The sequence below is a fragment of the Drosophila biarmipes genome, unplaced genomic scaffold (genome assembly GCF_025231255.1).
Source record: "Drosophila biarmipes strain raj3 unplaced genomic scaffold, RU_DBia_V1.1 ptg000005l, whole genome shotgun sequence".
NCBI classification, from domain to species: domain Eukaryota; kingdom Metazoa; phylum Arthropoda; class Insecta; order Diptera; family Drosophilidae; genus Drosophila; species Drosophila biarmipes.
In genome coordinates this window covers 4,687,890-4,704,146 of record NW_026114527.1, presented here as the reverse complement: position 1 = coordinate 4,704,146, position 16,257 = coordinate 4,687,890, and the positions used below count along the sequence as shown (strand labels likewise).

At 36.4% G+C, this 16,257-nt stretch overlaps 1 protein-coding gene across 3 annotated transcripts in view; it reads left to right on the top strand.

The window, feature by feature from the left end:
• Window positions 1-16,257, top strand: part of LOC108036172 (transcription-associated protein 1) — a 223,684-nt gene that overhangs the window by 136,593 nt on the left and 70,834 nt on the right. For all 3 annotated transcript variants that reach the window (XM_050889734.1, XM_050889733.1, XM_050889735.1), the window contains one exon: window positions 3,307-4,699. In XM_050889734.1, coding sequence (XP_050745691.1) covers window positions 3,307-4,699 — 1,393 coding nt within the window. The remainder of the gene's footprint in view (window positions 1-3,306; window positions 4,700-16,257) is intronic.

The following is a 16,257-nucleotide window of genomic DNA, read 5'->3' as shown; positions in this document are numbered from 1 at the left end:
CAGTGACGTATGAAAACCGTCCGCATTAGCCGGTGCCGCCAGCCCTTTGTGTACCACCGCCCACCCCAAGCCCAACTCCTAGGCTTGCGCCAGGGTGTTGTGCCACCGGTCCCCTACCCGCCATATCCCCACCTGGGGAATTCTCCGGTACTGCACGAAGTTTAAGCCCTTACCCGCAGTGACCTGCTTCTCTTCGATCAGACTTTGCTCTATTATTTAATAGAAAAGGAATAAATCTTAGTGATAAGACTTAAAAGTTTTTTATTTATAATTTTCAAAAGAACAAGAACCGCCAAAGGTTTCCTTACATGCTACGGCAGGAACTTAAGTGCTTGGCATGTACCCTGTCCGAAGCTTGCTGCTATGGCACCCGCAGCCCTTTCGCACACTACGATCAGCTGGGCGCGCAAGCGCTTTTCACCACTGATTTAGTGTTTACGAAACAAAAAGCGCGAGTGGAAAAATTGGCAACAACTAAACAAACAACGAGTGGAAATTAAAAAGAGGAAAAAGATGCTTCCCCTCCCTCGCCTACGACCGTCCCCTGCCTGGCCGCCAAAACCTGTTGGGAATAAATTCCCGGGTTGTTCCTAGGTGTCGTCCACGGCCTCCTGGCCACCAGCTGACGTCCAGGTACGTGTCCAGATGTTTCAGGCCGTATGGCCGGATGTACTTTTGAGTTTTTGATGAAAACTTAAAAAATAGACGCAGCGATTTAAAAACGCGACCTCTCTGCTTTCACAACTCTAAATGTGTGTATGTCAATGCACCCAATGTGCGTATAACTCTTCGTGATTTGCGAACTCGTAACAGGAGCAGGAGTGCAATAGAAAGAAGACTTTTGGGAAAATTTCAGCCCGATAGCTTTAAACTGAGAGACTTGAGAAACGGACAGGCAGACGGAAAGACGGACATGGCTAGATCGACTCGTCTAGTGACGCTGATCAATTATGGGGTCGGAAACGTCTCCTTCACTGCGTTGCAAATTTATATAAAAAAAACCAAAGATAATATTTTGTCATATTTTCCAACAAATTTTCCGATCGATAATTTAATTCGAAATACTTTGTGGTAAAATAATATGGAAAAATTATATCTTCGGGGTTTTTTAACTAACTTTAACTTTTATAAGACTACATCATACAGCTGTCATAGGAACGCTCGGAAATTGATGGGAAAATAATATCTTTTCTTTATTATCTTATTTTATCTTATTTTTACATTTAAGGGCGAAGCTTCTAAAGAAGCTCAAAAAACCGATTTTTGAGTATTTTTTTTGGAAAGGAAATATTGATTTCAGTCAGAAGTTTGCAACGCAATGAAGGAGACGTTTCAGACCCAATAAAGTATATATATTCTTGATCAGCATCACTATACGAGTCGATATAGCCATGTCCGTCTGTCCGCCCGCCTTTCCATCCGTTTCTACGCAAAATATTCTATCGGTTCTAAAGCTATTGCGCTGAACTTTCCCATATTTTTCCATTTTCTTCCAATAAGTATATAAGTCGGAGGCAGCCGGATAAGACAAAAATACCTTATATAATCGGAAAAATAAATATTAAAAATTATATGTTGGATGTTTTTCTATAACATTTTTTAATTAGTTCTGATTTTCTAATTAAAATCTATATCATTTAGCTGCCATAGGAACGATCTGAAAATTAGTGATAAAATAATATGAAACAAATTATAGCTTTGGTGTTTTTTAACATATAACCTCCTACGCTTGGAAATAACATTTTTTAATTGGTATTGAATTTCAAATTAAATTTTATTAAAATCGTACGACTATATCATTTAGGTGCCATAGAAACGATCGGAAAATGAGTTGAAAAATTTGAAAAAATTATATATTTGGTGTTTTTTTAAATATAACCTTCTAAGCTTGGAAATAATATTTTTTAATTAGTTCTGAATTTCAAATTAAATTATACCTTAATATATCTCATACGAACAATCGGAAAATTGGATGAAAAAGACAATGAAAAATTGTATAATTTTTTTAATTCTAAATTTTTCTTTAAATTTTATAAAAGTCGGACGACTGTTCATATAGCTGCCATAGGAATGGTTAAATCAAACCTTTATAAAGTTTTATATTCAATTCAATAAATTTTGTCCCGTTTCGATAGGGCGCGTAATTGTTTTCCTATTTTTTCAATTAGAAAAAAACCCTAAAATGACAAATTTAAAAAATCACACCTCAAAGCGATCCAATTTCTCCTGTTACATAATTTTTGAATTTACTTCTTAAATTTAAGACACACATTTTTGGGTAGTGTTTGTGCCTAACCGAAGTAGTCAAGCGGCGTTACAAGGGTGTTATACCGTTGCAAGCAAAAAGGCGATAATTCTATCGCCTATCGTCCAGAAGTCATTTCTAAGTCACTTCTGGAAGATAGGAAGACGATAGTACACATTTCAGTTCTGAGAGATGGAAAGGCGATAGCACACATTTCGATTGCGAAGAAGTAACTTTTGAGACACATCTGGACGATAGTTAGACGATAGCACACATTTTACAAAAACTAAAAGGGCCTCGATCTCGAAGAAGTATCTTCTGAGATACTTCTGGACGATAGATATGTAGATGATACAAAAACAACTTTACTGGGAAAAAGGAAGACACGATAATTGCCGTTACCCTTTTATTCTGAAAATTCCTCTTCCTTTTTAACTACGCTGTTGTTTTTCCACCGAGCGTCAGTTTATTTCGAAATTTGCTTGTGATCAGTCCAGTTTTGCTTGTGATCAGTGTTGTTTTGTTTTTCGGAATTTTTTAAATTGTATAACACATTAAAAGGTCCAAATCTTCACTATCCTTCTGCTCCCTTAAACTAAGTAACGGGTATCTGATAGTCGAAGCACTCGACTATAGCGTTCTTCCTTATTGTTTCTCTAGACTCTCCATTATAGTCTTTTAATCGTCCAAAAGTGTCTGAGAAGTTTCCTCTTTTTGATCCCGACTCTTTTTGTTTTTGTATAATGTGTCCAGAAAGTTTCTAGAAGTGACTTCGTATCGATATTTGTAAAGCCAGAAAAAGTTTACCACGCCCGATCTAACGCCTTCAACGCTTAAACCTGTTCAAACTGTCTGCCGCCATTACCATATATTGAATTCGCGTGTTGGTGGCGCTTTACTATCTCGGTTAGCTGCTTACGTATCTCCGTCGTTCTTAAGTTTCCTTTAGCTTACGAATGGGTTTTTGATAGTCGAGGCTCTCGACTATAGCCTTCTTTCTTATTTTTAATTCATAACGCACAAGCAAAACTTTAACTTTTATCATATCCTTTTTATTTTAGGGGTTGCGAACATTGGAGCTCTGCGTTGATAATTTGCAACCTGACTTTTTATATGATCATATACAACCAGTAAGAGCAGCTTTAATGCAAGCTTTGTGGAAAACCTTAAGAAATCAGGACAGTGCCGCTTTAGTTGCTTTTCGTGTTCTTGGGAAATTTGGAGGCGGGAATCGAAAGATGATGGTTGAGCCACAAACCTTATCCTATTATGGGACTAAAAAACCAAATATATCAATTGTAACGTATTTTCAAGAATATGAAATACCAATTGATTTTCCTGTTGATGAGGCCATTAAATCAGCACTTAGAGCATTGGGATCAAACTCTACTGACCAATTTTATAGACGACAGAGCTGGGAATTAATTCGATGTTTCTTAGCTGCGTTTATTAGTTTGGATGATGAAAAACATATACTGCTAAAACTTTTTAGTCATGTGGATTTTGTTGAAAATAAAATTATGAATTGGTCAACATTTCAGCACAAAGTCGAAGATGAAACTCTTAGATTAACTCATCAGACAGCGCTTGTAGGAATGCTAGTCGCATCAGCAACAAAGGACTTGCGTGACTCTGTGTGTCCAGTAATGGCAGCTGTTGTAAGACATTATACAATGGTAGCTATTGCACAACAGGCAGGACCTTTTCCTAAAAAGGGATATCAAGCTACGAACGGAGTTGACCCTATGGTATTAATTGATGCATTAGCCTCTTGCATGGGACATGAAGAAAAGGAATTATGTAAACCGGGTATAGCATGCATGGGTATAATACTTGACACTGCAACAAATATAATGGGAAATAAAGAAAGAGCATGTAAATTGCCTATCATACAGTATTTATCAGAAAAAATGATATCTTTATGTTATGAACGCCCTTGGTACTCTAAAGTTGGTGGTTGCCAAGCTATACAATTTTTATGTAAACATTTGTCTTTACGTGCCCTTTTTCAAAATCTTTTTAATTTTTTGAAAGCTTTTATGTTTATTCTAATGGACTTGGAAGGAGATGTATCTAACGGCGCTATGGAAATAACAAAAAGCTATTTGAAAAGTATGTTGGAAATTTGCTTAGGCCCCATAAGTGAATGCTATAAAAATGAAGAGCTTAAAGATTTACAAGTAAAAGCCACTTATGAAGTTATTCATGAATTAGTACGCCATATAACAAGCCCTAATGGAATTGTCAGAGAAGAATCTATGGTACTGTTAAAGCACATTGGAATTATGCAATCAAAGTCAGTTTCTGAAGTTATGGACCCACATAAAGATGTTCTCTCTGACATAATACCACCGAAGAAACATTTGTTGAGGCACCAACCAGCAAATGCTCAAATTGGATTAATGGATGGCAATACATTTTGCACAACTTTAGAGCCACGATTGTTTACCATAGGTAAGCTAACAATTTATTATGACTAAGAGAGAAAACTTTAAGCCAAAAACTGTTGTACAACCAATTGCTTGTTCCGTGAAAACTAGCATAATCCTTAAAAAATACTTATTTTAATGGGGTGAGGTGTTATCAAAATGTCTCGATCGTGTCCATAAGGAGTTGAAATCACGGTCGCGCCAAAACACGTAAGTACCCGACATACTCGTACATATTTATACTATACATTTATCAATCGATAATAATTCCTGATCATTTAGCGAAAACATCATAAAGACATATTTAACCATTCCAAAGATATAGAATAATGACTGAGTGCAACTTTATCGAAAAGAAAAAAAAAATACCATATTCTGACCCCTACAACTCCGGTAAATATCAAAATTTCGCAAAACCGTTTAAATTAAGATTTTATTTTGTCGTTGTGAACTGGAAAAGCAAAATGTCCGATGAAAATGGAACCTTCGGGCCGGGAAGGCACGCTACGCAGATTTAGAGTCATTGTTATTGAATGTTACAAATTTCAAAAAAGTTTAGCTGATTTGAGGAAGTTCAGAATTTGCTGGAGATTTCAAATGAAGGGTTATTCAAACCATCAGATAGTTACTAGTAGAGTAAAAAGGTGTACTAGATTCGTCGGAAAGTATGTAAGAGGTAGAAGGATGCGTTTTCGACCTCATTAAGTATATATATTCTTGATCAGAATCACTAGCCAAGTCGATCTTCCCATGTCCTTCTGTCCGTATGAACGCTGAGATCTCGGAAACTAAAAGAGCTAGAACAGTCAAACTTGCATGCAGATTCTTGGGATATCTTCGCAGCTAAAGTTTGTTGTAGCGGGGTGCCATGCCCACTCTAACGCCCACAATCCTCGAAATTCTGTAGCGCCTACAGTTTTTATGATAGAAAAAATTTAACTGATATGTATTTGTCTCATCAATACCTATCGATTTACAAAAAAGGGTGCCACGCCCACAAATGGCCAAAACGCTTAAATACAGCCGGTAGATGGTGCCCTAAAATATCGCTTTGCTGCTTGTTTATCTTCATTATCCCTTTTCTCCCTTAAACTGAGTACGAGGCACTGGACTATAGCGTTCTTCCTTGTTTTATATTTGAATTCCTAGGTCTATGTGTTTAAAATGCGGGGCAAACGTTGTGAATGTGTGAAATCGATATGGCATCTGTGGTGCAGAATCGGCATAGGCTGATTATTGGCTAGGAGAATCGGTACTCGTGGGTCAGTTTTGTGTACCCTAAAGAAGCCTTATGATCTTGGTCAATTCACTTCCTGGCAAGTTGCAAACTTGTGCGTTTTTGGCGTACTCTCCAACAGCATAATGTAAAGATAACGTTCTTTTTTTAATCATATATAATGAACAAGAACAATTGTTTATTATTTTATGTTTATTAATTTTTGATTTTTATTTTCTAATACATGTTAATAAAACTAAACAAATAATTTTCTTTATTGATTGATGGTGGATTTGTACACGTTGGCCAAATTTTAGATAATTAGTGTTCTTATACCCTTGCAGAGAGTTTTATGATTTCAGTCAGAAGTTTGCAATGCAGTAAAGGACACAATAAGTTTTGAATTTCGAATTTCATTTTATTAAAATCGGACGGACATATCCTATAGCTGCCCTAGGAACGATCTGAAAATTGATGTGAAAATAGTTCAAAAAAGTGATATCTTTGGGCACTTAAAAAAAAAATCTACGCTTGCAAATAATATTTTTTAATTAGTTCTTAATTTTGTATTAAATTTTATCAAACTCGGACGACTACATCATATAGCTGCCATAGGAACGATCCGAAAATTGATGGGAAAATAATATGAAACAAATTGTTTCTTCGGTCTTTATTATTCCCTTCCAGAGGGTATTATGATTTCAGTCAGAAGTTTGCAACGCAGTGAAGGGGACGTTTCCGACCGCATAAAGTATATATATTCTTGATAAATATCACTAGACGAGTCGATCAAGCCATGTCCTGTCCGTCTGTCGGTCTGTCGGTCCGTCTGTATGTCTGTACGTCTGTACGTCTGTCCGTCCGTCTTTCTGTCCGTCTGTCCGTCCATCTGTCCGTCCCTAGTATCTCAGTTTTAAAGCTATCTTACTGAAACTCTCCCAAAAGTCTTCTTTCTTTTTCAGGTAGTATTATAATCGTGTAGCATATCGGAACCAGCCGGATAGCTCCCATGGGAATGATGGAAACAAATTTTTTTTTTAAATACGCTTGGGAACAATATTTTTTAGTTTGTTCTGAATTTGGAATTTAATTTTATCAAAATCGGACGACAATATCTTATCTACCATAGGAACGATCGGAAAATTGGAGGAAAAATAATATAAAACAAAACAAAAATATGACCTCCTTTGCTTGAAAATAACACTTTTCAATTAGGTTTGAATTTCCAAATTTGGTTTTATAAAAATCGGACGAAATTTTTTATTATATCATTAGAATAATAAAAAAATAAGTAAAAAAAATACTTTCTCAAAAAAAAAAATAATTTAATATAAAGAAAGCATTGTGCTTTCAATAATATCTCTTTCGTGACCGAGAATTTTATGAACCGCGGCGGTCATAGGTAGCCAAGGATATTTGTCTATTATAACTTTTGCCGTAGCATAGAAGAAGTTTTGAAATTTGTTCATATTGATAGGCAATTGACACAATAAACATAATTCGTAATTTTCTTATTAAGATGAGGTCAATGCGTATTGCCTCTGCATTAAATGCTCGACGAGCGGTATTGCCGTCATTCGTGCTACCGAATCCTCTGACCTTTGGTCACTATTTTCAGAAAAAGTTTTTCCCAACATAAATTTTGAACTTTTTTTTCTTTTATCCATTATTTTCTTCATCATTGGCGATTCTCCACTTTTTTAAAACGATTTTATAACTCGCCCTAACAATAAACTCTAGGAATCGAATCCAGCAATGATGTGGGCTCTATAACTGTCAGGTATAACCGAAACCAAAACGTAATTTGCTTCTCCAAGTTTGTATGCTTCCTTATTATGCATTCCTTAGTTTCCTTTTTGAATTCCAACTTTAGAGGCCTGCAGAATTTAAAAGAGTTCGATTGTTCTATACTACACTTCCGCTTGAATCAATCATTTGTAAAGGAGTTACTGTTGTGGCTAAGCTTCCATCGAACCCATAACTAAGTGAAGTTCTTCTATTAAAAAGTTTGTCCCTTGATCTTTCATTATTCAACTTCTTTTTAGTAAAGTTAGATTCCGGGCAGCTGTGTGGTTAAGCAAACTTTGTCAAGGCACTTCTGTCGGATACTACTATTACTTTTGTTTGAACAAACTTTTGCATCAAAATATTAAAATTTTCAAGACGACGGAAAAAGTTTAAAAAGTAGATTTTCACAAAAATTCGCCATTTTTAATAAATATTTAATGAGTTAAAAAAAGTATGGTATCATTCAAACGGCTTTTAAACTACCTTTCCATTGATACCAAAAGTTCACATTGTCAAGTTTCGAGTATATTTACTTTTATTTTGTGAAAATATTTTTGACCACCCTTGTATACCCAGTCCAAATACTCCCAAAAACTTGGACATACGGCAAAATACTGCAAAAACACTGCAATGTGATGTACCTGTAGCCTCTCCCCGCACGCACCTACAACATGCACCAGAACTTAGTGCGCAAAATGCGCTGATAAACACAATTTAATTCAAAACTCAGAACTAATTAAAAAATGTTAATTCCAAGCTTAGGAGGTTATATGTTAAAAAAAAGAAAGATATATATTTTTTTAATTTTCTCCCCGATAGTTCCTATGGGAGCTATAATATACAGTTGTCCGATCCGGCTGGTTCTTTTGGACTTAGACTTTTAGGAAATTTTCAGCCCCATAGCTTTAAAATTGCGAAACTAGTTTGCGTAGAAACGTTCGGTCAGACGAACATGGCTAGATCGATTCGTCTAGTGATGCTGATCAAGAATATATATACTTTATGGGATCGGAAACGTCTCCTTCACTGCGTTGCAAAGTCTAAGTTAAATCATTATACCCCAAGGGTATAAAAGCACAATAAGCGACTCTGATTCTTCTATGGATCAAGACTTTTAAAAACATGTGAACTATGTAATAAAATGGTAAACGTAAAACATTATCTTTTTATCCGCTATGCCTGCCGAAATTCTTCAATGGAACATTAACGGTACTACAATGAACTTAAACTAATCCTTGACCTCGCCCCCGATGTTTTATGCCTGCAAGAAACCCACTTGCCTCATAACTTTCAAAACTTCATCTGCCCAAATGCCTATGTTGGCTATTTTCAAAACTTTTCAAATAATATCACAAGCAAACAGGGTATTGGTGTGCTCATAAAGCAGCATATTCCTCACACCTACAAAGTATTAAATATAAATATTCTTAGCACGGCCCTTCAACTCAGTCTAGATAGGCTAATTACTAATATAAATATATATATTTATACTTTACCAGCAGCGACATTTTAAATATGAGAAACCAGTTTACGGGTCCCTTTTTAATGTTTGGTAACTTTATCGCATGGAGCCCACTATGGGGTTCGCCTGTATCCAATGGGCATGGCAAAACCCTAGAGCGGGCCATATTCGATATGATCACCTTAAACGATGGCACAGCATCCCACATTTCTACCCACAACACACTCACACATGTGGATGTACCTTTCATTTCTCCACGACTGGCAAATATTTCGGAATGGTCTGATTTCAAGTCCCACATGGCAGTGATCACTTTCCCATTTAAATTATTCTGTGTCTGAGACCCAGCCCAGACAGTTCCCCTCTTTTGCCAAAATATAAAACTGATCTAGCACACTGGAAACTCATAGAAACGGAATGTACCAACTTTCCTCTGCAGTTTAAACCAAACTCATTAACCACCAAGTCGCTCAAGTAACCAAATGCATCCGTGCCGCAGCCAATCGCAGTATTCCGCAAACCAAGAGTATTCGGCACAACGCCAATGTTCCCTGGAATAGCACCCTTCGGGAGCTTGGAGCGTTGTTATACACTTTCAAGTCAAACCTGACCACTTCAAACTTCTTGAATTAAAAGAAATCAAAATCTCGGTTTAAAAAAACCGTCCTAACTGCTAAGCGATCCTGCCTGGAAAAATTTACATCACGGATCTCGCCCCTGTCCAGCTCAAAAAAGATATGGTCCAATGAAGTGCCTAAAAGCCGAAGCTGGGTTTGTTACCATTGAGAGTAAAATAGCTGAGGCATTTGGTAATACTTGGTCAAATTATTTTGCAAACTGCAATTTTTCTTGGAATTAGGTCGAGCAGAAATTCAGTCCCTTGGGAATAAAATTTGCCATTCGAACTTCCAAAGCTTCCAAAGGGTACGACAGAAAAAATTTTCCCCCCATTCTTAAGGAAAAAGTCCTCGAAATGTTAAACCTCACACTTATCAGTGGTTCCTACCCACACGTCTGGAAATCGGCCACAGTAATCGCTATTCCAAAGCCAAAGAAATGATAGCTCGTAGGCTCATGGGGTTTATCACCCAAAAAAAACGAATCTCTCACTACCAAGTGGCATTTAAAAGGAACCACTCTACCATGGACGCTCTGCTGAGATTCCAACACTTTACGTCGAAGGCCCTTTCTACAAAAAATCGTATCCATTTGGCTATGGATTTTGTAAAGGCTTTCGATCGCGTAGGGTTACTTTCAGTGTTACACCAACTTGAACTCTAGGGTGTTGGTCTAAGGCTTTATAATCTTTCAAAGCCTTTATGACCAATAGAACCTTTATGGTCCGACCGCTCAAAACTACACAAGCGCCACAACGGTATACCTCAGGGATCCCCTTTATAGGTGTTGTTCTTTATGGTTGCCTTTGAGCATATATCCATCTCGCTGTATGCGGACGATGCCTTTATTAAAAAAAAAAAAAACAAAAAAAAACTCAATTCTGTCAAGGAAACTTTCTCTGAAGTTTAAGAAGAGCTGGATCAATAGGGTTCTTCATCCGGGGCTTTACTATGCATTGAAAAATGTCAGGTCCTACATATGTGTCGTAAGCACATTTGTAACTTTCCCGAAATTGTATTTAGAAACAAAAGTATAAGCAAAGCGGATAATCTGAAAATTTCAGAGTCTATCCTCGACTCTAGGTTTACATTTAAAACACACAGCTTAATAATAAGAAAAACATCGGAATGAACCTCATTCGCTAACAGCTCCAAAGTAGCGGGGGAGGCCTTCTTCTTTACAATTCCGGAGTAAGCAAACGCGGTACCCATCGCGCAGACAGCTTTCTCATGCCCAAATTTTTATGCGGGATATGACCCACGCGGTCTTTTGACGTGCCTTCTGTCTCAGCTATCTCGCGTATCTTAAATCGGCAGTTGCCAATACGAGAGTGGATTTTTGTCGCGTTATCCTCCATGGTAGCCGTTTTCGGGCGTGGCTCTTCAAGTAACAACTTGCGACCACGTTAAAACTCGTTAAACCAATTTTTGACGGTCGCCATCGAAGGAGAAAAGTCACCGTACACAGCATTCAAGCGCTCTTTGATTTCGATGCGCGATTTCCCTTCCAAAAATAAGAATCGAATCTTAGATCGATATTGCTCTTTCTCCATTTTTCTAAAATCCGCGGACACGTCCGATTCCACACGCAACAAAACTACAAGTCCGAGTCGGCTGAAATTTCGAGAATGTACTATACGATAGTAAATTTCGCTTGTGATAGTGAAGCCATCGGGCGGTGAGGCCAAGTACTTATCGGACTGCCCTTGTTATATGGCCTTGCATCGAGAAAACGTTGCTCCAATGAGCCTAAACCTGTGCCTCTGTATAAACCTGTATACTCGCCGCAGTATTTCCGGCATTAATGGCGACTATCCCCGGTTTCACGATTTATATGTGGACAATAAACCATACTCAGCCAGCAAAAAGCTGCATACTTTACAATGCTCACTAAGCGGTGAAGCAGGAAACTATTTGACAGATACGGCCTTCTGTCAAGGCGGATACGACGACACTCGGCAACGAATAAAAGACAGGTACCAAAACGGAATCATCGAATCATTCGAGCACTACATGAAACAGCGCGAAAGACATCTACACAAAATCCTGCGATCCAATTCTGTGCTTTATTATTAGAAGAAAACTAGACCAACAGATGCTGAATCATAACTTAAAGGTGTGAAGCCGTTTTCAAGAAATGGATCCCAAAACGCGGCAACAAGCTATTATTCAAGTATGAGCATGCACAAATTGTCTCCTTACAGCTCATAAGGTTGAAAACTGTCAACAATGGCATCATTCAATTTTACAAAATGGACTGACTGGTAATTCAGTTTCCCCGGAATTTCCCGGGACCTCGGCATTCTTGCCTTAAAAGATGAAATGACAAACAAAAAACGTGCTATCGCCAATTGTCTCGCAAGAGTCTTGATTTGGGTTTCCAGCAGATCCCTCCTACAACGCAACGACCTCCCATCCCAGCAATAAATTTCATATGACTGTAAATTAGATTATTATGTTATTTCATAAACCTTTTGTTAATATCTAATGGGAGAAGATTCAATAAATAAATGGAGAAGCATAACAAATACTAAACAAATATAAAAAACTTTACCGTCCATAAACGATACTAGTCGCTGACGCAGTCGATGGGCGCTGCGATTGTGATATTGCACTGCTTTTTGGGTGGTGGTTAGGGACGCAGCCAATGTGCGCTACCTATACGGCTTCCTATAAGACGCACCAATCTGTAGGGCATCCTAATACCATATTGAGATTCAAAACTCCGCTTTATGGGTGCTCCGAGGACGGAATGTAGGCTGGGGCTTACCTTTTTGTGGGGCTCTAACGGTGAAATGGGATAGGCCGCACCGATTGTGCGTACTCTCCGATGACGAAAGATGGGCTTAAGTTGTGCGTGCTGAGCTCTGAAGTGCGGGTCTCTAATGCGCATCTCTAATGCGCATCTCCAATGCACAAAGCGCCTTTAGTTGTTATGTAACTCTTGGTGGCTCGGTTACTTACAGAGCAAGAGTAAATTTGAATCTTATCGAACCAACTAGATTTATTAAAAACTGTGTTTAGTCGTCATCCAAGAGGATCTCAATTCAACAATGATAATAAAAATATATCTTCAGGTTTCCTTCAATATAATACATAGGTATTTAGAAAATATAATATAGAATCTAGTATTATTATTATATATGGTAAGTGCTATGGAAGAAATATGTAGTATGTTCAATTTTGTCAGGACCGTTTTTAAGCTTTTGGATTAGAGCTGGATAGTTTCAGTTGCATAAAAAAAATGAAAGTTAGGTTGTTATATAACAATAACAGATAGAACGAGACTGCATTATTTTTTTTTCTGTAAATGTTATAGAAGTTGGTCACATAAAAAAGGATGGTAACATTTAAAAGGACGGTCGTATGTAGACTTATGTGCGCTACTGTATCTATCTCCCTTTACCTTTCTTAAGCTGAATAAATGAGCACTCTGACTAAACAGCTCTTTCTGGTGAAAGCTAGAGAGTTAAAACTTCACTTCTTAAATCTGACAGTGCCTGTAGGCCAATGAACACCGACCATCCAATTCTAAAATTTGATTTTAGTGTACGACAAAACATTCCAAGAATTGTTTTTTTTTTTCGCCAGCTATAAATAAAGCAATGTGGGGCAGAACACAGTGACGAAGCGTAGCATGACAGTGTACAAAATATTAAACAAATTTTCTGTAATAGTTTACGTCAATCCATGTTTATTCAGATTTGATTAAATGTTGGAGAACCGAAGTACATTAGCACATTAGACCTGAAAAGCGGTTACTGAAAAGTACCAAAAGAAAAGCAGTGTAATCAATATACTACATTCACCGTCGTAGTCCAAGGATTAAACCAATGGAAGGTAAAGCACTACCACCTTCACAACACACCAGCCACATTTCAGAGAGCACTGGACTCAGTAATAAGACCAGAAATGGATCGATTTGCATTTACATACCTAGACGAAGAAGAAAAAATAAATCAAACGAAAAAACAAATGAAATTGCGAGAGGTAACGCGATTACTTTGAAAACCTAATCTTAAGATAACCAGGAAAAAGGCCACTTCAAGAAAAAGCTTAAATACGAACAACAAAAAAAAGTCCACAATTTTCTTGGTGTCGCTTGCGGTACAGATGGTTTGCTCCGGGTTTTGTAGAGCTGGAACAACTCCCGGACGCAACCCAGGCCATTAAACAAGCACTTACAGAAGCACCAGTACTGGCATACATGGATTTAGAAAAAAACATTTATCTTACAAATCGCCGTCTTGACACAGGAATTATCACAGGGGCATCCAAAAAATTATGATTTACCTAGGAGGGTACCATTTCGTCGTCGTAATAGCCCTGATATGGCTTATCGCCATAAAATTTCGTCATGACGGATGCCAAGTGAAAAGCATAGCAGGGCAACTAGGTCTGAGGAAAACCATGCGCAGAGTAATGATACATTTTTATAGTCACTATGGCACTATTAAACGATACGTAATCGACCACCAGTTAACTGCATTGTATACACCGCAAGAAAACCCAGCAAAAAGGATAATCAAGACAATAATAGATATGTTTACGGACGGGTACAAACGATTTGTCAGGGGGACGATAAGTAATATACAAATTTATGTTCCGAACCCTAACCTCGGCCTAACCTTTAAAAAAACTTCACTACTAGAAATAATATTTCATTTGCACGATCAGGATACATAAGTGAAATAAAATGAGTTTGTGGGTTGAATATTTCTATTATCTGAATAAATTTTGCTGAATATATTTTAAATTTTGGGGCAATGGTCACAATCTTGTTGTTGGCTGATAATTTATGTATTCTTAGACGAATTATAGAAATTTTATTAACGATCAAAAAGAAAAAACTTATGTCGGCGAATATTAAATTAAAAATTCATCTTACTTTTGGCCCGCAGTAATATATGACCGTTCTGGTACTACACAAATGGATTTCCTTAAAGAAAATTTTTCACATTTTTGATTTTTCTATAATTTTTTTAAATGTTATACATTTATTTTTAGTGTTTAAAGATATAAAAATATCAATTGTTATCGATCTCAGGTTTGGGGAAAATGTATGTAACAAGTATTTTGTATGTAAGAAAGGGCAAAAGGTAGTAAAAGGGTATATTTGGTATTCGGGGAAAAGTATGTTACATATAGAAAAAAATGTGAATAAAGTATATATATTTTTCAATTTCTATGTGAACTACTATCGAAGTTTTAAAGTGATGAAATCTTTCCAATATTTTTTTTATATTGTAGGTAGTAAAAAAGGCAGATAATCCGAATCAAAAAAACTACAGCGCAAAGATCGTTTAAAAAATTATAATGAGCTTCTCCTCTGGTATTTGGAATGGTCAAAAAGCGTTTTCATACAAATTTGTAAAAAAATTATAACTTTTGGTGTTTTTTGTTAATGTTAATGCATAAACTTGATTATAATTCTTTTAATCTTTTAGAATTTCTAATAATATTATAGCTCCTATTGGTGAAAACAAAACAAAAAAAAAGTTTAGAAATTAATATTACAATTAAATTTCAAATCATAACTAAACTCAAATTTTGTTTATAGCTCTTATACACAATAGTAAATTTAAATCTTATATTTCTGTAACGCAGGAACGCGAAATTTAACTTTGTGAAATTCCCTCGAACCATTTCTAGTTTTCCACGATAATTCAGTTCTTCTAAGTAAAAGTCTTACACAAACGTTTTTACATCACCTACACGTTCCGCGGTGTAAGAATATAAAATACCAATGTTTGCCCACATATTGTATTATAAAATTATCTTAAAACTTTTTGCAAAAACAATACATGACGGAATTACTACAAAATAGTCTCCTCGACAAAGTTAAATTTTTACAATTTCTTTATTAATTTTCTAGGGATATTATAGTTGTTTTTTTTTTTATAGAGTTAAAACCGTTTGGTTTAATCTACTCCTAAAGTTTGTCCAATTTTTAAAAAAATCATGGCAACATGTAAAGTTGTTTATATTTATATATAAAATGAATTTATATTTAGGTTTATCTTCTTTGGAATAAATAATTTTTAATACAAACTATTGAACCAATCTGCACGAATTCTAAGTCCTAATAACGTTAGTCCGAGTCTAAGTTTTGCGACATCAGTTGTGGTTTCTAAATACGCGTAAGTCTGTTCCGTTGTTTCCTTTTTCCTTCTTATGAATATTTGTTAAAAGCTTTTGCTAGTTATGTTCTGTTTTTGTTTCGTCAAGCAGCTGGTTAATAAATTATTTATTTATATTGGCTCCATCAAGCCGTTTTTTCTTTCCCCTAGGCCTTGTCGCATGTTTCTGTGAATTTGGTTTCTATTTTACTGAGTTCTTGTAATATACTTTGTACATGTGCAAGTTCCTTTACCTTGGGTTGGTGCAGTTAAACGTATATCAAGTTATAATGTTGTTTCTATGAACCTGTGATTTGAGAAAATGTACCCAGTTTTTCCTAAACCCCAATGGAGTTAAGCTGTAGACCCAGGCTTACGGCT